The following is a 25,361-nucleotide window of genomic DNA, read 5'->3' as shown; positions in this document are numbered from 1 at the left end:
TCCAAGAGGTTATTCAGGATTTACAGTGCTTAACGATAGATCAGCCCCTTCCTGGGAAAACATGTAAGAAGCTACCTTTAGGAAACGTGTCTGAAATACTGTGCCTGTCTGTTGAATTTTGGTTGCCTACTATACAATCATTCTTGAAGCTTCAGCTTTTTAATGTTGTGCTTTTTAACTGTGTTTGTACATGTGCTACTTTGAAAATTATGCTTATCTAACATTTAGGGTTTGTTGTTGTGGGATTGCTCTGTTACAGATTACCTCTTTACATGAAAATTGTCATGAATTTCCCAGACCAAAAATTAATGTTTACATTAATAAACATACTCTGGCAACTTCAAGAAACAGTACATTAAGCAATACTACTAAATTCATTTAAATTTGCAGGGAAGTGATGGGGTGCAGCAAAAAATTCATCTGGGAACTGCAGCACTATGTGTTACGTACGATATACAAAGCAGGCCAGGAATATTTGGATAGAAGGACAGCTGCTCCTACAGGATACTGTGATACCTGACCATTCCATGATTTAGCATTGTCTGAGGGAACAAAGGGAGTAGGGGACACTGGATTCCATCCCTGCAGGAATTGTCCTTGGAGTGTCTGTCCCCATAGAGAGAGGCAGTGGTAGCATAGGCAATGGAGGTAATGAAAAAAAAAAGTTACAACACACAGCAAGATCTCGCAGTACACTGTAACATCTTACAATACCTGTTTGTTCTTTTGTGGTTTGGTTGGGGGTTTTTTTGACACAAGCATGTTGGCGCTATATGCTTTCATACATTTGTGCAGCTTTCAGTGAGGATTTTCCCAAGCTAGCAAAACTGTGTATGTGCTTACACAGGCTGAGTGCAAAAAGGGGGAATAAACTCCTATCTTCTACAAAGCAGTGGACTTTTTTTTTTATGTCTTTCAACATCTAACAACTAAGTAGCCTATTTTATTGAAAATGAATAATCACTATGGCTCTTGTTTCAAGTGACACTTCTAAAACTCCATGGTGGTACACGTAAGCAAGCATGTACATAAACACACAAATATATGTAAGCGTACTACAAAATCTGCTGCTGAGATCACCAACAACTAGGAAACCTTAAGGATGTCACCAGAATGAAGTTTCCATTTCAGTTGAAAGTATGTTAAATCTATGTCTAGAAAACATGCCAGACAGGAGGTCCGTTGTGTCCAATCTTTTGAGACCAGAGGACACTGAAAACAAGCATGTGCTTAGCATGGAACTCAGAGCTGGCTTGCTATCTACAGCAATAAACATCAAGTAAGTTGATCTGTGTGCCCAGTGCTCCTGACTTGATTCATCAGGGGAATAGTAAAAGTATTTTTCAGAGATTTCAAGAGCCCCTTGAAGAAAAATTGTGTCTTCTGCGAAGCATTCAGAAGTTCTCAGTAGATGATACAATTCTTTTGGCATCTTTTTCTCAGCTAGAAGGAAGCTCTTGAAAGGAACCGCTAACAGGCCTGTAGCAGCACTTCACACTTTGTTCTTAGGCCTGCCTTTGATTTTATGAAGCAGAAATGGACCTACCTAGACCAGAACTTGGCATACAACATAAAATGTGTTACTAGGGAACTGAAGGGAATCAAAACTGATGTAGCTGAGCACCAACTGCTGTACTTGCCAAGACAAATGGAGACTGTAGTCACATAACCTGGAATAGATGAATCACAAAATTTCTGTAATGTTTATTATTATGATGCACCTTGCTCTCATCAGGGCCTAATCTCAAGCAGACTTTTGAAAACTACTGGAGTCATGATCAGGTTGTAGACAGAAAGAGACGAACTTGAGTCTTCAAACCTTTATTTCCTTAAAAGCACTGTACGTTGAACTACACACTAATGAATCGTTGGATGCAGTCACTTCGCTATAATGTAATATATTCAAGTAATCTGTAGAAGAGTAGTACCATAGATCAGTACTAAAGAAGTAACTGTAAATGCTTTAGGAAATGTCATAACCTCCTGGTTCCAATTGTGTGAAGTTTTTTGTTTCAAAATACTCATTTCAGCTGTCTTCGCAGAATTAGATCCAATACTATATACTGTGATCACGTTCCTTCCCCCACTGGCCCTTTAAACGATCAACAAATCTGGAGTGTAGTGACAGTGACTATTTCCCACCTTTTCAAAATGTGTTCTGAATAGACTGTGAATTTAAATGTTCAGCAACAAGATGCCATATGCAACTATTGAAAGCCTAAAGGAATGTCTGGGCATTTTCAGATTTCCTCTTTTTTCCAGTGGATTTTTGGTGCTTATTTACCCCAGAGACTGAGCTTTCCATTTTGGTGGGTTTTGGTTGTTTTTTTTTTTTTTCTTCTAGACTTTCCAATTGCAAAGATGAAGTTGCAAATGTGGACTAAGTCACTGTTGATCTGTATCAAACACATGGAAGAAATAAGTGTTAAGTGTGAACTACCCCTTTCTGACAGTAAATTTTGAAGCCTAACTTTGACCACATAAATGCCAATACTGTTAGAAATAATTTTATCAACACACTCAGCATCTGTACTCTTTGTGAACAGGTGCTGCATTTGTTCAAAACAGTCCACACAAATAAAGGTGCAAGTTTTGTGCAAAACCAGCAGCTCAGGCAGTTATTAGGTGTTTTATAATTCCTGATCCATCTTTAACACTTGGTTCTGCATATACGCCTTCTATTTTCCATATAGTTGCTTAAGGGATCCCATTTTCAACTCAAACTCATATACACCTCATCAACATTACCTCTGTCATCTTTACAGATTTTTTTATCTGTACAGTAAAGTACAGATACTTTACAGATTACACCATCAAGGTGGTCATTTTGTGATGATAAATATAAAGATCTATTCTCACCCACCCAGGTCATCGAAGAACACAGACTAACTACGATCAACCCTGTGACTGAACATTATCTGCCCCCGCAGGGACTCACGCTTACTGGAGAAAGAACAGATGATACTTTATACACTCTTTTAACCCTTCTGAAAACACAGTGTCAGCCACTGTGTTACCCATCATCTGGCCATGGCGCTTTTGATCACTGCTAGCTTTGTACTGCTTGCATGCAGTAGACTTCTACCTCAATGGGACAATACCACCAGTGCCGTTTGAAGGTCCAATGTGACGTGGAACTTATCAAACTGGAAGGCAACATGTTTGAACCTAGGAAAAAAACCCCACAGACCCAGAAGAAAGATGGTGCAGATGATTCCTGACCCCACCCCCAGCATAACCTTACAGACTATTCAGGTGTTCCGCAGGTGCTGCTGAGCACAAAGACAGTGTTACCTGCACACTGTGGTTTGTTTGGATTTTGTGTCATCTACCTGGGCTCCCCAGAGGCTTTGGACAGCATCTTTGCTTGTAAAGAGGTGCCAAGGAAAGAGATATGTTAAGGTCCTCACACTGTTGAAACAGGTTGAAAGCCAGGGAAAAAATGGTCAGGACTGAAGTGTCATTACGGAGGACCAGAGATATTGTGTGGTGGGTGGCAGGGTGGTAGGCAGGCAGGGTGTCCTGCCTATGCTTGGGGACAGTTTTACTTCCACCTCGCTACCCGCAAAGAAAACCCCCAAAACCAAAACCGCAACACAATTACGAAAGCGCCGCAACCCCGGCGGACCCAGGCGGGCCGCACGCCACGGCACCCAGCGGCGCGGCCGGCTGCGGGCAGGCAGCCGCCAGCAGGGGCGCCACGCAGCGCTCCCCGCGGGCGCGCCGGGGGCCGGAGGACCCACCGCCACCGCCAGCGCCACCTGGGCGGCGGGGACCTCGCAAGGGCCCGCCGGGGGCGGCCCGGCCCCGCCCGCCCCGCCCCGCCCCGCCCCGCCCCGCCCCGCCGGAACGGGCGTTGACGCGCCGCCGAGGCGGCTATCAGGGCCTGCCGGAAGCACGGCTCGGCCGCGCGCGGATGTGAGCGCGGGGAGCGGCGGCCCCGCGGGCCATGCCGGGCAGGAAGGGCTCCAAGGAGAAGAAGCGGCGCCGCTCGCATTCCTGCTGCCCGGAGGGGGCCTCGGGGCCGGCCGGTGGCGAGAGGAAGTGGCGCAGCACCGAGTCCAGCCACGGCGCCCTGGAGGTAGCGCGGGGGTACAGGGTGGGCCGGCCGCCCGTGGCTTCGCGGCTCTGGCCGCTGCTCTCCCCCTGCCGCCCGCGGGGGTGCAGGGCTCGGCCCCAGCGCGCTTTCCGACCCTCGGCCCGGCTGCCGGGTGCTGGCTGGCTCTGGGCCGGCCCGTTGCGGGTGGCTCCTCGGCACGGGCGCGGGGCCGGTTACCGGCAGCAGAAACTTGTCGGCGTGCGGAGGCGAGGGGCCGGCGGCCGGCGCGGGGAGCCGTGCGGCAGGGGCGGCCGCGGCGCGGGCGGGCAGTGCCGTGCTGTGCCGCTCCCCGCACGGCAGGGGCAGGCCGGTCTCGTCCTCGGGGGTCACAGGTGTGGGGCACAAGCTCAGAGGTGACCCTGGTCGTGGCGCTTGTGCTCGCACTACTGTGAGCCCGTGTGGGAGGTGGACGAAAACCGGTGTGACGTGCACTCCTGGGTGAATCGTGGGGCTGGCAAAATGTATGTCTAGCCGTTTTGGTTTGGGGTTTTTTAACTGCAGAGGTCTTCCACTGACGTATGGAAGGCACATTTTCCTGGTACGAAGCCCACGTTTAATCTTGGACTGTGCCACGCAGTGAATAGTATGCCAGTTTTCTTTTTAGCAGGCAGCTGTAAATTATGAGGCTAGTGATTTAATCGCACAGCACAGAGAGATGGGTTTCTTCTGCCTTAAAGCATGCTTTAGAGGTTTTTTTCATGGTGCGTTTTTTTTTTTTTTCAGCAGCAGCTAGGGATTTGCAGGTAATATTTTCCCATTAATATTTAAAAGTAGTTTTTGCCTCTTGAAGCTTTTAAAATTTCCCCTACAATAAGAATAGTTTCAGCAGTAATGTAATGCAACATATCTTGCAAACTAAAACACTATTTGGAAGCTCAGAAGTCCACCTTAAGATGTACCGTGCAATTATGAAGGTGAAACTACTGCAAGCACAAAGGAAGCTGTAAGTTTTCTTCTGTAGTTCACTAGAAAATGTAAAAATTGTATTTGCCTTCCTTGATTTTAGGAAGCAAAATGCAGTGCACCATCTGGAGAAAAAGTGGAAGAGGCTGAACAACCCAGTGATATAGAAGAAGGAGGGTTAGATCTCAGTGTGTCACTCAAACCTGTCAGTTTCTACATCACGGACAAAAAAGAAATGCTTCAACAGTGTTTCTGTGTCATAGGAGAGAAAAAACTACAGAAGATGCTGCCTGATATTTTAAAGGTACTGAAATACACTTCCTGTTTATATACTTTTTACAAGCATGAACGGTTGTGTAACAAAGCACACTTATTTTTCAAGTCTATAAAAGCTGCTTGTATGTTTCTTAAATGAAGATTATATCAAGTCTTTGAAAGTTAGACTTTCTGAAGATTTTTATGTAGTTGTTCCAGTTACTCTTTTTTGCACTGCTCAGCTTGCTGAATTGCACACTGCTTATTTTTATACTGTCTGTCTGCACTGGTCAGTTAAATGCAGAAGGAGTTCTTGTAAATGCATGGAGTAAATTCAGGAGTGTTGTTCACTAATAAATAGACTGATTTGATAATAAAAGTTCTTTTTGTCAGCTGGATTTCTTTGTATGGTATTAAATTAGTCTGTGATAAGGCGATAAAACCTTTTGATAAACATCTTCTGAAGCTGTAACTTCTGTGGACTTCAGCGATAGTATTGCTAGAGTTTTTATTGGGTTAGAATATAGGCTTTTTGAGTCTTGTGAACTGCAGGACTGGGTAAAAACAAATTAGGTTAGCAGCCTGTACAGAAGAGCCTGCAGGTGAAATGCCATTTGCGTGATGCTTGTTAATGTCTTTTAAAATTTTTGTCTTTAATTTTTATCTTTGAGTCATGTTACTAATATAAACAAGGCAGGACTTCTCAATTTTAAACACATAGTGAATTGCATCCATATCTCATCTCTGGGACAAGAAAAGAGGTCTGCAGCAACTGGAGGCAAAGGCATGACTGAGTTTGAAAGGAAGTTGCCTAGTGGTCTAGGACCAAACTTACATTTTGTTATGAATGTTACACTATGCTCAGCACTTCCTAATTTTGGTACTTGTATGTTGCATACATACAAGTATTGTTGTATACATGCAAAATAAATACATTTGAAAGTGTGAAATTATCGCTGTAGTTTGCCAAGAGGACACAAAGCGCTACAAAATATATGAAGGTAACTGGAATACCCATAAATCTGTGGCAGCCTGTGGTGCATATCAAGCATGAGGAATAGATCACAATTTATGTATATCTTAGGTTTTCTTTATTATGATACACAACTGTTGGTGTGTTGTTAATAATTTGCTTCAGTTCATGAACTTGTTTTCAGCAGTTGGTTCTGGCCTTTGCAGGTCTGATTATGTAATCCACCTGCTCCTGAGTGATGGAGAATTAGGAGCAATTAGGGCTACAGTCTGCTCTTCCGTGCTTTACACTTGTGACCTGGTATATCTACTGCTCAGTGCTGCAGCTGCAGTGAAAACTCCAAGCCCTAGGTCAAATGACCGACAGGGCATATTGCTTAAATTTTCAGAAACACACACAATTTCTGGTAATTGTCAAAACTGGAACAGCTACCTGGTGTTCTTCAGCAGTTGCATCAATGCAGGTTAGAACAGTGAAGGGACTTGCAATCTGAGTTAACTCTTCATTCAGTACACTTGGAGTACTACCAACTGTTCATAATTGTTCTGTCCTCAGAAATTTTTAGTAGCTCATGGTCTGTCTTATCTGTCGTCTTAGGACTGTTCCATGGATGAAATCAAAAGGCTTTGCTTGGAGCAGTTGGAGCTGTTATCTGAAAAAAAACTGTTGAAGATACTTGAAGGTATGAATAAAGCTTTTAGGCACCACTGTACAACAGAGAAAAGTTTGCTTCTGAAAGTTTCTAGCTACTAATATATATGTATCCACACACTAAGAAGTATATATTGGTGTGTATTATTATTGCATATATACGCATGCTAATTGTGTGTATATATATATATTCATAGTGTGTGTGTATGTATGTATGCTGGTTTTGATCTTTTAAGCTTGAATGAAATTGTCCATTGATTTAGAAGCTGTTAAGGACACATTCAGAAAACAGTAATATAAGCTTCTTTTCCTTAGTACCCAAACTAAGAACAAAGCTTTTGACTTGAAAAAACCACAGCTAGGAGTATTGTTTGAAATCCATTATTTTAGATAAACTGATATTAAGTTGCCTCCTGATTCTTTGCAGGGGAAATCTGACATACTGCAATACCAATTCAATTGTTAGCAACTGAATTTGGGTATTTGGTGTAGTTGAATGATTCTTGGTGGATCCCTCTGCTCTGCTGAGATACACAGTTCATGTGCTTTGATTAAGGATCTGACGTTCCAGCTTTTCAGTATTTTACTGAACTTTCATTTGGTATTTAAGGGCTCTAGAATTTATTTGTAAACATGTTGCTGTCTTCTCAATGAAGTGGAACACTTCAAATCTCGAATGGTGCAGAGTGCCTTCTATTAATTCTGTCTCCTGTGCTTCATTTTTAGTGCCTGTGGTATTGTACTATCAATAGCTATTCAGTTTTATTCATAGTAATACAGTATAACTGAAAAATGCCAACAATGTGACTAGCAGAAAATTCACAAATAAGGTTTTTGGTTTTGACCAAGTCTAATTTTAGAACATCTGCTTTAATTGGGGGGGGAAAAAACTCCTCTGCTGATTGCAGTAGAGTTAATCATTAAGAGTAAGCCTAACTACCTAGCGTTAATTATATTATGTGCCTAAATTTTCATGTTTGAAACTGTGCATCTAGGCAAGACTGGAGCTGATTCAGATACTGACGAAGAGGCAGATGGAGGAGACAAGACTGGAGGTGAACCTGTCAGTCAGTGAGTAAAAGACAAAACATATAAAAACTTAAGAATACTGAGCAATACAATGATTTCTCATGAGAAATGATCAAATGTAATATTGAAAGACCCAGTCGCTGTATACTTAATTGTGGTTACTTTAGTTGAATGAGAATGAGAAGGCAGATTTGTTGACTAAGGAAACCATGAAAAATGCTCCAGGATTTTGATGTTTGGAGAAATTATGTGTTTGTTTTTAAGGCCTACTTCATGAGCTTTTTACTGTTGCAGAATATATGAAGTGTTCTTCATCTTAAAGAGGTATGTCTGTGTTAGGGCTGCTAGATTTCCAGAAGGTAGTTCTGTGGCTGAAGGGTATTTCAAAGCTTTTGTTGAGCCGTATTTATGACCCTCAGCTACAGTAGACTGAGTAAAGTCTTGCTTATATGCAAATAAAGTAGGTACTTGAGCTGGTAAAACATAAGAAGAGTAAACCGTTATTGTCAATTAACGAATAAAGGAACAAAGTCAGCAGGTAGGATTTACCATTTTTTAACGGTATCCATTTTAGCGGGTATCCGAAGACACTTAACAACCCATTTGTCCATGGCAAGTAGGAAAGTTTCAGGAAAACAACATCTATAGGATCAAATTGCAGTTTGGAAATGTACTGGTTTTGCACTGCACAGATAATATTCCAGGCATAAGCTGTTATAAACGAAAGTGAGTTGGTGTGATCTACCTGTTCTCATAGCTCTGAAGTACAGCAGAATTGAAACGGACAAAGTTCTTTAACCATTGCTGCAGTTGCCAAAACCTGACCAAGCTAGGTCACCTTGCATCACTGGTGAGAGAGATATGAGCAGTAACTGACAGCAAAATCAAGAAGAAATTGTGTTTAAAAAAAGTAAGAGAAACTGAGAGATGTTGGTCATGCTTCCTTTGAACAGAATGGTTGAGCTGCCTCTGGTTCTTGTATCTCTGTCTACATCCTGATTGTTTAATATTTCAGATCCCTCCAGACTGTCTAGGCAAACTATGTCAGTGTAGAAGTTGTGGGGTTTTTTTCTCATTTTAGTGTAGGGTTAACAAATAGCATGCTACACACATGGGTGCTATCTCAGGCCCTTGGCTCATAGGTTCAGCTGTGTGCTGGCTTTAACAAAGAGAGAAAGCTGTTTGGGTGGTAGACAAATGAAAGGATAAGAAGAAATAGGTGAAATGACAAAAATTAAGGTTTTGTATCAATCATTAAGACCAGTGCTCAGTAAGTGGAGCAGTATTATGCTTTTACAAATGTCACAAGCCCACTTTACTGAATAAGTCTAATCTATAGGCATTTCAGTTAACTTTTTAGCAACATGTGTGTAAGTAAGTATAAATGCAAGTTTTGCAAAACTTCAGAAGACACTGTTTCAGCCAGAACAGCAACAAGTCAGTCAGTAAACAGGGAGACTGAAGATGCAACAGTGAAGAAATAGTGAAAAGTGCATTGGCAAGCTAAACTTTGGTTGTTTATAATCATTAATATGTCTTTAATTTTCATCTCAGTTTAAATTGCTTGGTTGACCTATATTTGCCACATGATGGCACTCAGGATGATCTGCTCCATAACCTTCCCCAGCACCGAAGTCAGGCTGACAGGCCTGTAGTTCCCCAGATCCTCCTTCCTGCCCTTCTTGTAGATGGGTGTCACACTGGCTAACCTCCAGCCTGCTGGGACCTCCCTAGTTAGCCAGGGCTGCTGATAAATGATGGAGAGAGGCTTGGTGAGCTTTTCTGCCAGCTCCCTCAACACCCTTTCATGGATCCCACCCAGCCCCATAGACATGTGTCTAAGTGGAGCAGAAGGTCACTGTTTCCTCCTGAGCTGTGGGGACTTCATGCTGCTCCTCCTCATCCCTGTCTTCCAGCTCAGGGGGCTGAGTGCCCAGAGGGCTCCCCAGTGAGTCTTATGTTCTGTTAGGGCTGTGGTCTATATTAAATTGGATGGTACCACTATACGACCATCCCTTAAATAAGTCCACTTACTTACTTTTATTTTATCATTCATGTCCTGAATTACCTTTAAGTTTTCTTTAGAATAGTTTGGCTCCTGATCTGTACTTACAGTTTTGGATTTTATTGTCAGAAAACTGTAATAGGCAAGACCGTACCAAATGAGCCCTATAGGTGAACTTGCCAGGCTCCAAATGGCAATTGAATGCCAACCAAATGGCAATTGAATGCCAACCAAACGTATACTTAAGGTGCTAGCCACAAAAGTATACACCACCCTGCAGAAGTTTAACTTTTGACTTATGGGCAGTTCCAAATGACTGGTCTACCAAACAAACAAACCAAAATAAAGAATACTGTCACTTACAGCAATGGGGACCTTGTCTGCCACCGCAGTGATCCACTGAGTCAAGGAGTCCCTCCGGGAAATCCCGGGGGTACCATAGGGAGTCCTATCCCCAGCGGGTCCTACAGCCCGGCAGAGAGGTGTCCCACCTGGGGTGCCAGATTGATTTAAAGAACGTAGTCAAAGTTTCGTAGTGACTAAGTATCCTTTATTGGCAGCGCTGGATGTACAGGGGATCCTTCTGCCTAACGTGCATGTCCAAAGTAACTAACTATCTTATATTTATACCGTAAAACAATGACTATTCAATTAACACCTATACATAGTCATTACCTAAACCCGCCTACTCTCTTACTTACTCTCATACTACTTGGTATGTTAATTAGCTGATCAGTCCTTTGCCTGGAATGTGGTGGTCTTGCAGGTTTGTACGTGATTCATGTCCTTGTGACCATCTGATCTTCTCCAGCAAGGAGTGGTGACTCGTGTCCTTGTGGCCATCTGGTCTTCTCCAGCAAGGAGACTTAGCACTCCCTCTAGATAACATTGGAATGTCTCTTATCCTTTTCTCCTCCTTTTTATAAATAGCCCCTTTGTTAGAGGAAGAAGGGTAGGGGTCTCCTCAAAGCTGTGTGGCTATGTGACCAGACACCACACCCATGGCCAGTCACCATACCCACATTCCTTGAGCAGACACATACAATCACGATCGATGTCCGTTGTCCGTATTTCACACTGTTTCTCCATATCATTTAGAAGGATGTTTCTTAACGACAGTTAAAAGCTCTGTAAGGAAACTGAGCATGACTGTCTCATGTTGTCAGACTATCTTCTAGTCTAGTACGTTAAGATACATTTTTCTGTCACAGAACTTCTTTTGGTCTCCAACCCCAGTTATGACTGAAGCTTGGAATCCCAACCACTACTATTGCGGTGCTGTTGTCTTAACTGTCCACTCCTCTAACCAGTACCCCTTTTCCTAACCTGTGCTGCTGTTTTATCTCACTCAGCATAATCTGCTGGAGCTGTGGCACCAAAGCACCCTCAAGCTCAGGTTTCTTTGACAGCTGTGCAGATTCCTGAAAGTAATAGGTTCTGTGCAGAATCCATGTGCATTAGCTCAGGTAAGCATTGCACTAGCGTGGAGAATGCCAACATGAAAAGCTAGCATAAGGAAAATTAAAATTTACAGCATTTGTCACCAACACACTGTAATAGTTGGCTTCTTTCTGTTGATAAGAACATACTGTGCAAATGTTGTTTTAATTAAAAAAAAAATAATGCAGAGTTTATCCCTTGGAATAGTGATTTTGAACTTAACTGTCATCCTGAGGGAGAATTATCTTCAAAGACTGATAAAAAGCTCCAAATGACTGTGGTCACTTAACTAGCATGGCATGAAAGAAGAGGGTGTTAAATTTGTATGCTGTGCCATAATTTTAGATTAGCCTATCTTCTGCTCCCATTGTTTGGAGACCTGATGTTGTGCTACTCTTTCTTAAATCTATATCACAGTATAGATAATTAGGAAACAAGTATTTCTTACTAACAAACAAATTAAGATTAACAAGTCGAGAGCAAAAGTGAATTGTGAACTGCTTCTGCTTGGCCACAAGATGGTGTAAAATGCCCACTATTAAATGAAGTAGTGAAGCTTGACCCGCAGTACAGTCCAATCCTATCAATGCTGAAAGAGTAAAACGTACTGTAAAAATACTTCTGGGTTCTAAAAAGTCTTATGCTGAGAGTAGGTAGTCTTTAAAGGAATGTGGTTTTGCTGTAATCAGTGCTAGTGTCAAGGCAAGGGAAGGAAACTTTACAACAAGTTTTGATGTGTGGTGGGTTTTTTTTTCAGTTGGTAATTTCTTTTTACATAACTATTAAAATAGCTGTAGGTAATTTCACAGCCAGTGTTTGAACCATAGAGGTCACTCTTGAGTTTTCTGTCAAAGGGGTGATTATAATTCTGTAGTGAAATTTGATGTTGGAGCTCACAGTGATACCAGAGATGTGACATTTCTTGCCTGGATATTATTAGTGCAACATCAGGCTTTCCCCAAATGACACATTGCTGTCCAGTGCAGAGATGAGTACACAATTCAAAATGATGAAGCATGTGTGAGGGAGGATGGGGCAGGGGCAGCCTAAGCAGCTTTTGCTCTTAGTGGTGAGCAGGGTATATCAGAACTTTATTTGGTCAAGAGTTGAGTAGCTAAGTATAACAAATTGTTAGGAGTTGCTTTAAAAAAAAAAAAATACAAAGTGGATTATTCCAGATCTGTTGACCAGTAGCTGGTCCCAGATCTGCTGCTTACCCCAGTTGCTGGTGCTTGGACATACACACATGCATACATACTTGGATATAGAAGCCTGCAGGGTTTGCATCCCTGCTCCAATTTGCTGGTCAGACCTCCTTGCGGCTATGGGCTTCTCTGACAGCTGGTGCAGATCTCTGATCCTCCCCAGTAGCTGACACTCAGACTGTTGATCTCTTGGGTATCTGGCGGAGCCATGGTCCCTCTGTTTGCCTACTTGTAGACCCTGGTCTCTTTCAGGAATTTGGCCTGTGCTCTTGCAGTCTGTATGGTGCCTGACTCCCAGACCTCCCATGTTATTTGCTGACTAGCCTGAGGTTTGCTGGTGAACTACAAGCATCTGCTTACACAGTGGTGCATGACATTGAAATTTCCTGAGGAAGTATGCACATTTTTTATTCTGTCTACTTTCTGGCAGCACAGTCCTGCGGTTCCCTATGACCTATGGTCCCCTTTGCAGTTGCTGGCACTTAGACACACACGCACACGTGCATATATACAGAAATTGGTGTCCTTTCATTTGGAAAAATAGTTAGTATAGCAATTGCGTTCAGTAAGAAGGCAGGATGGGCTGTGGTGATCAGGTCCAGGGCCTGGCCAGACAACTGTACGGACCAGCAACCTGTTTATGCTGGCCTTTATCTATTTTTTTTCTTTTTTTTCCATGCTTGTTCTTTCTCGGTCTGCCTTGGTCTCTCCCTTTTCCCACATTTGGTTCTTCCTGTAAAATCCCATGCTGCCTTACACATTCCTGTGCTCAGCCTAGAAGCATCTGCTAGTATGTTTTAGGCGGTCTTGAAATGGTCTTCCCCAGCCTCCTCTACAGATCCCCTTGCTCATGTAGACAGTAATACCCTTCATCTTATAAGCTGACTGCTTTTACTAGATCTCATTCCCAGAAAATGGGTTGATGGCTTTCCTTTCACAAATGTAGGAGCAACTCAGGCAGGGTGATCGCTCTGCACTGATGAAGTTACTAGGATTCCTCTGCTTGCCATTTTTCTCTTCTCACTGGGTCTTTGTTCTTAAATGCTTATAACATATTGAATGCATAACCTATAGACAGGGCAGCACAATGGAGAACTGAGTGTGATAAGCCTTGGCAAGTGACAGGAGAGGAAAACCTCAAATTTCAGGGAAGGTGTGCGGTGGCAGCATCGTGGACAGATTTAGCTGGTGGTCTGTTCTGGCATCTGGACTAACTCCACCCAGTAATGGAGGTGGGTGGGAAAGTGCTGCTACCCAGGAGTCTAGCCCTGTCTCAGAATAGAGGACCAGTTAGCATTTGGTCCTAAGCTGTGTCCTGGAGCTTGGCACTGAGAGTGCTGAGAGGATGTTTCCCCTGGGCTGCGCTGTGTAGGCTCGTGGGAGTGGTAACTGGGGTGGCTCTCAGCTAACTCTGACTATATAGGTGTGTGTAGGAGTGCAAAACATTTCCTCAATTTCCTCTGCTCTATCCACTTACAAATTGAACATGGTAATGTTCTGTTGTCTGCTGTTCTTTTCTCCCCCATGACAGCAGGAAGATTGAGACTGGTTAACACGTCTAAACCACCACATACAGCAGACCTAATTTTATTTGTTGAATTCCTGGGCTTATTTTACATCTAACAGGTGAGGACTGTAATCCATCTTGCAACACCTCTGGCCTTTGTAGTACAAGACTGATGACTGAAATAGAAAATAAATAAGCAAACTCTGTTGATGGAGAGGCAAAGTTTAAATAATTTTCTGAAGGGGTTAGCCATATATACAGAACTTCCCACTCAGCATAGCTATCTGAATGCCTAGTTTCTGTCTTTCCCTTGTTTTTCAGCCCTGCCTGGGAATAAAAGTCCATCAGAAATTAAAAGATTGGGAGAATACTTCTTGAGTTGACAAGCAAAGTGAGAGCATACATACCCCTGAGTTCTGAGAAAAATGCATCATAGTAAATAGTCTCTTCCCAGTTTATTATAATTGCATTGGACAGTACCTTTCTATTTCCTTACTTAAGGTGCAGAACATTTAAATATCTTTTCAGGTTCTGTGTGCATATGAAAACAGCTACGTGTTCTTAATTATCACATGCTACCATACACATTTGTTACAATGCCCACAAAAAGTGAGAGAAACAGAAGAATTACTGATTTGTAACCTTTGCTCCTGCAGAAAAGGAAATAGCAATCAAAACAACTTTGTCTTTCAGACCCAAGATGGCTACAAGTATTATGATGTGCTCCCTCCTGACATAGCCATTGGACACCTGAAAAAAAAATATCTTTGAAAGCATGTGGAAGATAGATCTGTACTTAATTTTAGGAAAAGCCTTCAGGCTATTACTGAAAAACAAGTAATTAAAGTCATTATATTTACATCAGTGATACCAGAATACTGCTGTCCTTTTTATAGTGCTGTTTAGCTCCAACAGGCAGGGTAGTTGCATTGATCCCATTTTAATATGTATGAAACCAGTGCCATGCTGGCATGCAGGGTAGGAAATGGTCAATTCTGCTGTTGAAATGCTCACTAACCATGGCAGTTGAACTCTTCCTGTGATTCTGGGTCCTTCTGCCTTCCTTCTTCCTGTGTATTTCACAGTATTTTCACAGTTCGTATAACCAGTATGTGTGAAATATGTGAAGGACGTGAACATTTCACAAAAGTATCTCTTCTTTATTGCTTGTATAAATCAGTTGAAACCTTACAGGATAAGGGTAGAAATCTTTAAATAGAAAAAACAGAGAAATGCAGATACTGAATACAATTTAACAGTTGAGTTGTGTTTCATTTTAAAAAGTGTCCCTTTGTGAAACTGTGAGATTGGCATGTAAGAGGGGTGGATGTTGGTGGTAACTTCATGAAAACAGCTTGTTAGTTTCAAAAGAAAACAGTAAATAGTATTTGAATGCAACTGAAATGATACTTTTTCAAATTACTTAACTGTGTGATAACTTACTAGAGTTCTAGAGAAAAGTTCCTAGCATTAGGGAGGGGCTACCTGTAGGGATTATCTTGAAGTTTAGAGTATAGTAGAAATAATTATCCTTGTGTATTGCTAGGCAAAGTAGTGTGTTCTCAAGTGCTTACATAAGACTCTGTATGTTCTTTTTGCCTTTATTCGTACTGTAGCTTGCCTGTTGGCCTACCACCACATAATTTCTTTAGTTAAAGTAAGCCTTTCTTAGGAAAGCTCTCTTAAATTGTAAAAGATGTAGATTATAATGTCTTCTTATTCATTTCCAGACAGGACAACAGTGTAGACTCTACTTCTTCTCTCAGAGAAGACAAGCTGGAAGGTCATGATTCAAAACAAGGTATGTAGTGGAGAAAGCTGAAATTTTTCTTTCTTGATGTTGGGCGGTGACTAATTCCAGATAACTGATAGCTCTCTTTTGAACAGTAGCTGCAATCACAGAGAAACATCCTTTTAGAAATCAGCTGGCATAGGGCTACAACCTATCCCTTGGGCCCAATTCCAGAAAAGGGGAGAGGAACATTGAAGAAGAAATTGCAGGAACTTTGGCTGCTTAATTCTGTGAGAGAGTGTTTTGTAACTAAAAGCAATCTGCAGCTCTTTGAAGTTTGCTAGTTTAAGTTCTGGAACATAACTGAAGCTCTTGCAAGGCTCATTTGGCTCTTTGTATCTAGTTTTTCAGCTGAGGATGAACTTCAGTCATTTCAATTTCTTGGTATATTGGTGATTGCTAATACTGCTATTACCATTTGCTGAATTCTTTGAGAGGCAGTTTTACTTTCTGTTGATATGATCATAGGTGTCTACAGTACTCTGTTTTGACATTTCTAGAAATCCGTTATAATCGTTTGCCAAAGGACTGTGTGTAATCATTTTCTTCAGTCTTGATATATGATTACCTTGCTTTGTTTGATTGTGCAGAGCTGAGGTCTATCTAACAGAACAGTGCTTAACACCCACCATGCCTGATAACTGGCATATTTTACTTGGAAGTCAGTGCCAGTGCAAGTACGCACTCAAAATATTTGAAGCTCTGAGAAAAAACGTTTTGTCTTGTATATTTTCTCTTTTTCAATGCAAAAACATAGTGGGTGAGACATTCAGGTACTACAGTGATTGGCAGAATAAAAAATGCAAAAGCAGGGGAAGTACACATTTGAGTACCTGCTGTGTAAAGAAACAGTTTTCTTAAACCTGCAGCAGTATTTGTTTTATTCCAATCATTAAATCAGCGCCATATAACAACTGCCAGTATTATTTTATGCATGAAACACTAGAATTGTAGGTGTTTCTCTCTGTCTGTTTATTTTCATTTGGACTAACTGTATGCAGTAACATCAGAAATAGCTTTTCCAATCAAAGAATGTTGCAAATCCTTATAAACTATATATCTTCTGCAAAGATCTAACATTATTTGCTTCTTGCACCTCCTATGTCACCATTCAGAATGTTGTCTACAAGATAGCTCTTAGAATAGCTTTGTGGAACATGTTTCTTTCTGAAGTAATTAGGGGAATTAAACAGAGAAGGAAAGAGTCACAATAAAAGGAACAGATCTTTTAGTAGCAGGTTGCTATGGCTTTGTGAGGAATGTTTTAAATGTTGCTTGTACTGTATGGAGTGACCTTAGAACTGACAGACTTTCTGCACTTCTTTTCCACTTCTGTATTATCAAAGGGAATTGATGACTGTTGCAGGTGATTGCTTCATTCTTGTTTTTTATGACTTAATCAACTGGAGTATCATGATGACTTTGGGCTATAACAGTGGCTGCACTCAAGATGTTAGTTTTAAAGAGCTTTTGAGAATATCAATATAAAGTCAAAAATATGACTCTAATCATTCTGCTGAGGTGCAGCCTGTGATGCTATGGGGAAAAAAAAAACAAAACAAAACAAAAAGGAATGAGAGGGTAAGCAAAAGTGGCTAAAATTGAAAAATGGAATTAAGTGTACTAAAATGAATTTTGCATCTGTAGATGAAGGAAGAAGTAATCAAAATGAGAAAAATCATGAGAAATGCCAACCATGGTCTTTATTATTACTGGATAAAATTACAACTGCAAAAGAGGAAAATAAAGCCCATCAGCTAATTAAACATCTGGAGGCCAGTGAGCTTGTATAAACACTGTTTAGACATTTTTGGAGGCTTCAGATTCTGAGTGGAACTTGAGGCAGCTTTGCTTAGCTTCCTAGTTCATACTAAGTCTAGGACAGAGATAAATGAATGTTAGTATTTTGTTTTTGCTTAATTTGTTACCAATACCAAAAGGAGTCCTATGGTGAGTTGACACCAACCAGCAGTATGCACCCACCTGTTGCTCAGTTACTTCTCCTTCAGTGGGGTGGGGTAGACCATCAGAACAAAAGCAAGAAAACCTTACAAGTCAAGATAAAGAGACTTCAGCAAGAGAAGTAAAAGCTATGCACTGAAACAAAGCAAAATAGTGATTTAGTCACTACTTTCCGTTGGCAGCCAGATTTTTTGCCCATTCCTAGAAAGCAAATTCTCAGCACACATAACAGTTACTTGGGAAGACAGATGCCATAACCGTGAGCATCCCCGTTTCCTCCTTCTTTGCTCAAGCTTTTATTGCTGAGCACAATGTCATATGGTATAGAATATCCCTTTGGTCAATGGGGCTTAGCTGTCCTGGCTGTGTATCCCTCCCAACATATTGCCCACCTCCAACCTATTCCTTATGGAGTGAGAAACAGAGAAAGCCCTTAGGCTGTGCAAGCGTTGTTCTGCACTAGCAGTTTTTCTTTGGCAGTGAATTAGGATGAGTATGCTCGGAAGTTAACTTTCAGGCTTTGAACCACAGTCCATTGATGCACCTATTTTTTCTGTTCTGTGGAAATGCTGCTTGGTTGAGCAGGTGTTAGGTAAATGCTGACTGATGCCATGTAGCAAGACAGAAGAATTTCCATTTCTTTTGTTCTTTCACATAATTTGTGTCTTGCAATGTGAAGTTGAAAAGATAGTATTCAAAGTTGAGTTGATAGTATGGGAAATAGGTGAAACTCCATCTGAAACTTGAGTATTAATCTTGAAGTTACTGTCACAGTAAGAACAGGGCAAAACTACTTTGGATTGAAGAAAGCCCTGGTGTGTTCATCTGTTATAAGTGCTGCTGTGAAAAGAATTTTTTTATAGCTTCAGAATCATTTATATTTTAGGCTTTCAGTTTTTATTGCTTAAAAATTGTGATTTATCTTACAAAAAACAAAGACCAAAAGGCCTCTGTAAACTTCATCTGTATGGCTTATCATACATTTTCCAGAGTTGAATTTGCTTTCTTGTCAGCTTTGATTGATACGTTGGACGTGCCATATATGTTAGCTGTATATGTTCCCATATATGCTGTATTTACCAGTATGATGGCCAGTTTTTGCAAGCTGGTAAACCAGTGTTATGAGGTAGTGGATTGAAAACTCTTTAAGATCCTAAATCGGGTGTGCATTCTCAGTCAGGGTAATGTGCAGTATTCCTAAACTGGGAATTAAGTGCTATGACAAATCACAGGCTGTATCAGGAGTGAATATCTGAATATCTTTTTTGAAGTATATATAGTAAAAAATCCTGAATCAATAAAACCCTTAAAGTTATGTGTTTAAATGTTACTATTGTTTATAAAACCAATTTGAAATATGTTTTTTAATGGAAAATATTTCCTCCCTCCCTTCTGTAGAGAAAGTGTATTTATAGCTTTTTTTTTTCATACCCTCAGGGTAACAGGAATGTTGTAAACCCCAAGGAAAACGGATATTTCCCAAGTTTTTCTGCGCTGCTCATGAATCAAAACCAAATGCATACTGTTCCAAAAAGTGTTTTAAAATATGTAAAAAAAAAATTAGTATTTTTCCGAAGCTGTGTTTGTTTTTCATTTAAGAGGAAAAGTGATTGCTTTACTAATCTTTGTACAGAATATTCACCTAGCATGATGGGTTTGCGCAAAAACTCAAGAAGGAAATACAAATCATGCAGCAAATGAAGAGACGGGACGCAGCTTGATGCAAGCAAGTTGTCCGTTTATTAGTGATTTTCTTACAATTATATACATTTCTATCTTCTACATATTACACACTGATTGGTTAAATCTTAAGCGTAAAAAACACTGATTGGTTGGCATTTAAGGCACACGGTTAAAGCAATAGGAACTGATTAGTTTACCTTGTCATAGCAACAATTTCTATTCTAAGATTAGGGGGTTTCTTCCTACATGACTTTCTTAATTCCTTATCGGCACTATCCGTTCCCTTATCTGGCTACTTGTTCCTCTTTGTCCATCTGGTTGCCATCTCAACTGCAACGGCTCAAGAGTCTGCAGTTAGCTTGCTCCTTTGTTCCCAGGGCTTGTGCCCTACAAGTTCTAACTGTCTCTATTCATCAGGCTCACAGTACTTGAACTCTTGTCCTGCAAAATCACTCTGTGGATGGAGAGTTTTTTCACTTTTCACTTGTGTTTTCAAGAAAAGTCACATTCTTTTTGTTGAATTTTTAAATATTTCCTGTATAATAAAAGAAATTGAAACATTAATAGCATAAACCAGAGATTTCTGATTTCTAAAAAATGTCATTTCAAAGATGTTTTACCCTTTGTGAAAGGGGAGAGAATTGTTTGTATTGGATACAAAACCCATCTCAAAGGAAAATTCTTACTGAGAAGAATTATTAAAAGAAATATCCAAGGTTTTCCAACAGTAAGACATTACATGTGAGCATCTCAAGCAAAAAATACAGTGATTGGAAGGTAATTGGTTAAAGGTCTTAAAGTCATAGGTCCTTGATGTGTTAGACTGCATTATCAGTGGGGGTTTTTTAATATATTTTGAACATCAGTAAGGTTCTGATTGCCTGACAGTAAAAAAAGAGCAATTCACAGTGGAAGTACTTCCTTGGGTTTCCAGTGATTTTGTTGTTGATGGGCAATCCTTGCACATCAGTATGTCTAGCCCTGGACATGTGAGATATGGATGGGTGAAACTGGCAATAACAGTTCGGTGAGTCTATGTTAGAAGGACATCGAACCCAATGCCTGTGCTCAAGCCGGTCAGCTAGAGCAGGTGGCTCAGTACCACATGCTGTCGAGTTCTAAATATGTGCGAGGTTGGCACTCTGTGGCCTCTCTGGGAAACCTGCTCCAGTGTTTGGCCCACCCCCACAGTAAAAAGGTTTTACTTGAGTTTACATGGAATTTCCTGTGTTTCAGTTTTTGCCCATTGCCACTAGTCCTGTCAGTGAGCAGTACTGAAAAGAGTTTGGCTCCTTTGTCTTCATGCTTTCCCATATTTTTAAAAGATAATTAGAAAAAAAATTTAAACAGGCTTGCAATACTGTCTGAATATTAAAAAGTATATTTTTGGTATATAGAGAATCATTATAGACTAAAGGAGCTTGCATAGGAATGTAAGCCTTATTTGAATCATCATGGTAAGAAATTGTATGTTTTTAAAAACCACAGATCTTTAGCTCTAACCCTTCATTATTAAGAGGGAACACAGCCATACCTTTGGATAGCGGTACTACCAAAAGTAATTATAAAACCTTTAGAATCAGTAATTACGATCATCTGGCTATAAATTATGCATTTTAAGCAGGAACCACTCCTACTGTAAGTTTACACAGATACCACGGTTGATGAAGGACTAATAATTTCTAAGGCCAATGTGTAAAAAGCAACAGTCTGTAACCAAATTGTGAGAGCAGTTACTCAAGTTCTGTTGGAGTTTTGCTTTTATTTTATTGTCCTGGCTCTTCTAATTTTTTTAAAATAAATTCCAACTTTCAGCTAGCATTAAAAACCAATGTATTAATTTTCCCCATGTTTTTACTGAGTTAAATACATCTGAAATGCTTCTGAATAATTCTCAATAGTTGCACTGTAAGTGGCGCTTCTATTAATTTTTAGTACTGTGCCTGACTATAGTGTCCCATTCCTTTTAAAATACATAAAATAGTTTTGAGGTGTCATTTTTAAAACTGAGTTTTAAAAGTTTACTTTAAAGATAAAAAACAGTAATTGATTTTGCACTGCAGAGGCTTCCTTGTGATATAAAACCATATGACATTTTAATTAGGAAAACAGATCATGTAACTTCATAGTATGGGATACATTTTCCTGGTGCTGCTGCTTTGCTATTCTGCATGTTCTTCTAAATTGGCATAAAAATGCATTAATACTTGTCTAAATTAGATCAGCCTTAAAAGCTGGAGGAGAAAAAGAAGAGGAATTAATTGTCTTAAATTCTTAGATCTTTTTGCCACTCTCTTAATCTGCACAGAAACACTTTAAACAGAAGTAATTTTGCAAGTTGAAAGAAAAAATGGTACTGTTAGGCAACTATATGATTGTTACATTTGTGTTACAGGCAAGGGAGAAGACAGTGATGTCCTGAGCATAAATGCAGATGCATATGATAGTGACATAGAAGGCCCATGCAATGAAGAAGATGGCCCAGATGTGCAAGAAAACGCTGTCAAAAGTGGAGCCAGTCAGATAGATGACCTTCAGAAGGACATTGAGAAAAGTGTGAATGAGATACTGGGGTTGGCAGAGTCCAGCCCAAAGGAGCCTAAAGCAACAACCTTAGCTGTTCCTTCATCAGAAGATGTTCAGCCATCAGCACAGCAGCTGGAGCTTCTGGAGCTTGAGATGAGGGCCAGAGCTATTAAGGCTCTGATGAAAGCTGGTGATGTAAAAAAACAGCCCTGAGATTTATAATTTTCTTTTTCTTGTTCCCTTTTTTCCCTTTCTCTTATCCCCCTTTCCTTCAACCCCTTTTCTACCCTTTTTTCTTCTCTTTATTGATAGTCAAGTGTATCATCTTTAGTGGCAAGCTTCTTACATAGTTCTTGAGGTATGATTGATTTCTTCTAGATTAAAGAGGATTGTGAGTAAAATGATTGCAAAATAGTGCATTATGAATTTGATTATAAACTAAAACCTTCCGTAAATACAGGTGAGAAAATTACGGTGTGCGTTCACTAAATGATGGCAGTGACCCGAGTAAATTTCACCTGACTGTTAATCAGTTATCCATGGCAACAACATTTTTGTATTATTTTTTAGCAAATGGAGGATCTAAGTTAGTGTGTATATATCCAATCAAAAGGTAACTGTCTCAGAATATGTGTGTTATCTTCATTAATTTCATTTAGCTGTTTGGTAAACTGGTGATTTGAGTACAGAGAAATAGAAGCAGGTAATGAGACAAAGACTGCTGGCAAAACCTAGATGTGCTGTCTTGTTATTTGTAGTTATACGCTAGTGGAATTACGTTAGACTGCAAAAACAAGTTTTGCTGCTGCTATACTTAGATCCTTAAGGCACTGAATACCTCAACTTTGCCTGTTGTGAAAATGAAAAAGCTCACCTGCAAAGGGCATTTACTTCCTAGTCCTACTGTGCAACCCTGTGTATGTCAACTAGTAGGAAAACTTGTTCGTTATTGTTTGCCTCTCTTTCATATCAAGGTTCATTTGCAAGTTCTACAATTGCCATATTGTTAATGAGGCTTGTAAAATCCCAAGCAATATGAATAAACAAAAATCAGTCCTTTACATTGAATAAAAATGTACAATACAGTAACAATTGACTGTTAAGAGAAATGTTTATAGGCCTGTATCTTTCCTTTTTTACTGGAACTCTCAACACCTGAGGTTTTATCACCCACAGTGGTGATTCCTTGCTGGCTGCATACTCCTGCGTGGATCCCATATATTTATGCCAACTACTGAACAGTGAAAGGTTAATTCATGCAGAAGCCATGCCTTGATATAGGAAATAACTTAAGATGTCTTAGGAACACTGAACGTAAATCAGATTTAATTCAGAAATACGTTTCCTGTGCCACCAGAAGAACTGATACAGTCAAATGTACAAAGTTTACTCAGCGATGTTGCAGAGTGATACATTTGGGCTTGTTTGACAACAAGGAAATCCTGCTAGACATCAGGATAAACTAGAATGTAATTCTTTTCTACTGACTCCTTGCTGGAAGTTTACGGCATTGGTTTCTACACTGAGCTTAATTTTCCTATTGGCTTTCCAGGTCACCTTTAAAAGTTCATTTTGTAGTGTGTTGAACTGTCAAAGGTTATTATTTCATGGTCTGTATCAAGAAGTTGCATATGCTAACTTTAATATGTAGTGTGACAAAGATGCAACAGATTTACTATGCATAGGACTAAAGATTTGTAATTGCAGCCTAATTAAATTTGAGATTAAAAGAGAAGAAAAAAAGCTGTTTACAAAAATATTTTTTATATATATATAGCATAGGAGAGACTTTGATTACACAAGTGCTATTTCATTTTTAGGATATTGTACTATTGCTGCTTAGGTTAAAGCAAATCAGCTAAATTGTCTGGGTTCCTGCATTGATTTATATCACTGCACAGTTTAAAAAATTGAGTGTATTTGAAGTGTTTATTATACAACTCTTTTGTTGTTCACTTTTAAATATTCCTTTGATTTTTTTCTTGCAAAATAAATTTAATATTTCACATGGAGGAAGAGGCAATTTGTGTGTAAAATGCAGTCATGAATTATTTATGAAACAAAATAATTTTACTGGGTTTTGATCAACCACTTCGTTGGGAGGAAATATTATACACAGAGTGTTGGTCAGCATGAGGAAAAAGATTGTGATTATATTCCGGACTGCAGCAGGAACATTTTCTAATGAATTTTGGCTGTCATAGATAAAGCACAGTGCTTTTTTGAGGAGGAGAGTTGATTGTGTTTGCATTAGGTAAGTAAAAAGGCGTGACTCCCCAGAGAGCCCAAACTATCTATTATTTCTGTTTAGAGGCTTTGATGTTATTTTTATGGTGATTTCATAGAGAATAATAATTAGACTTCACGATGCCACTTTTGAGAGGCGAATCACAGGCATTTCCTTAGAAAAGAATTAGTTCTGTTTGTAACGTTTTTCCATTACAGTATTTGCTCTCAAAAACGTTTTGCCTGAGTATCTCAAACGTTAGTGCCTTGAGTCACTTTTTTTTTAAGCTATGTTATAAAACATATGCTTTGCTGTTTAAAATTATTGTAATTATCACTTGCAGTGAATGAAAGTTTTGACCACAGACTTCAGGTCATTTCCAAGTAAGATACAAACATAGCATGTAGGGAATCAAATCATCTGTGTAGATGATTTATAATGCTGCTGTTCTAACCGGATGCTGTTGAAATGCCACATTAAACTTGAGCAGTGTGGCACTGCATTTTGGATCTCACCAAGCAAGGCAGCTGGATAGCATGTTCCTGCAGTTGTGTGTATTTGAGGGAGCATGGCTTTGCAAACAGCAGCCACCATGGGTGAACGCTGTAGTGGGACAAAATGTCTCTTCACCTTACACGGTCAGATTCCTTACATGGTCAGAACTTTAAGGATCATAAATGGTTTCTTGCTTATTACTATTATTTTTTTAAATATTAGTCTACAAAAGCAGTTAGTTGTTATAACTACTTTTTTTTTTTCATCTGTGGATAAAGCACATCAAGGGTTTTCTAAAAAAAAGCAAGTGAAAATGTTTTGTACACATGAATGCATAGTAAGTTGTTATATGGCATTTTACAATGCCCATCTCAAAATTATAAGCTCTGATTTAGCTTTATGAGATCATTGATGCTGGTAAACATGCCCTTTTCACAGAATATAATTGAAGATTAATTGTTAAATAGGCCTTTTAGTCAGGAAGGGAGATGAGGTGGTTAATTGATGCAGGAAACTTAAGGAAATTTAGGAGCATAGACACCAAGTTAAAAACAGGTCATGAAGTCCTGCAATTTAGTCCAAGTACTGTAAAGCTTCATGTTTATTGCT

General features: G+C 39.9%; 1 protein-coding gene across 1 annotated transcript; it reads left to right on the top strand.

Moving 5' to 3' along the window:
* Window positions 1-3,846: 3,846 nt before the first annotated feature.
* CAAP1 (caspase activity and apoptosis inhibitor 1) lies at window positions 3,847-24,053 on the top strand. Its single transcript, XM_055790869.1, has 6 exons — window positions 3,847-4,081; window positions 5,106-5,306; window positions 6,828-6,912; window positions 7,877-7,952; window positions 15,798-15,868; window positions 21,900-24,053. Exons 1-6 carry the CDS (start codon window positions 3,950-3,952, stop codon window positions 22,241-22,243), a joined length of 909 nt encoding a protein of 302 aa, XP_055646844.1. The 5' UTR covers window positions 3,847-3,949; the 3' UTR covers window positions 22,244-24,053.
* The last annotated feature ends 1,308 nt before the right edge of the window (window positions 24,054-25,361 follow it).

The sequence above is a fragment of the Falco peregrinus genome, chromosome Z (genome assembly GCF_023634155.1).
Source record: "Falco peregrinus isolate bFalPer1 chromosome Z, bFalPer1.pri, whole genome shotgun sequence".
Taxonomy (NCBI): Eukaryota; Metazoa; Chordata; class Aves; order Falconiformes; family Falconidae; genus Falco; species Falco peregrinus.
Note: the sequence above shows the minus strand (reverse complement) of the source record. Positions and strands in the feature narration are given on the sequence as shown.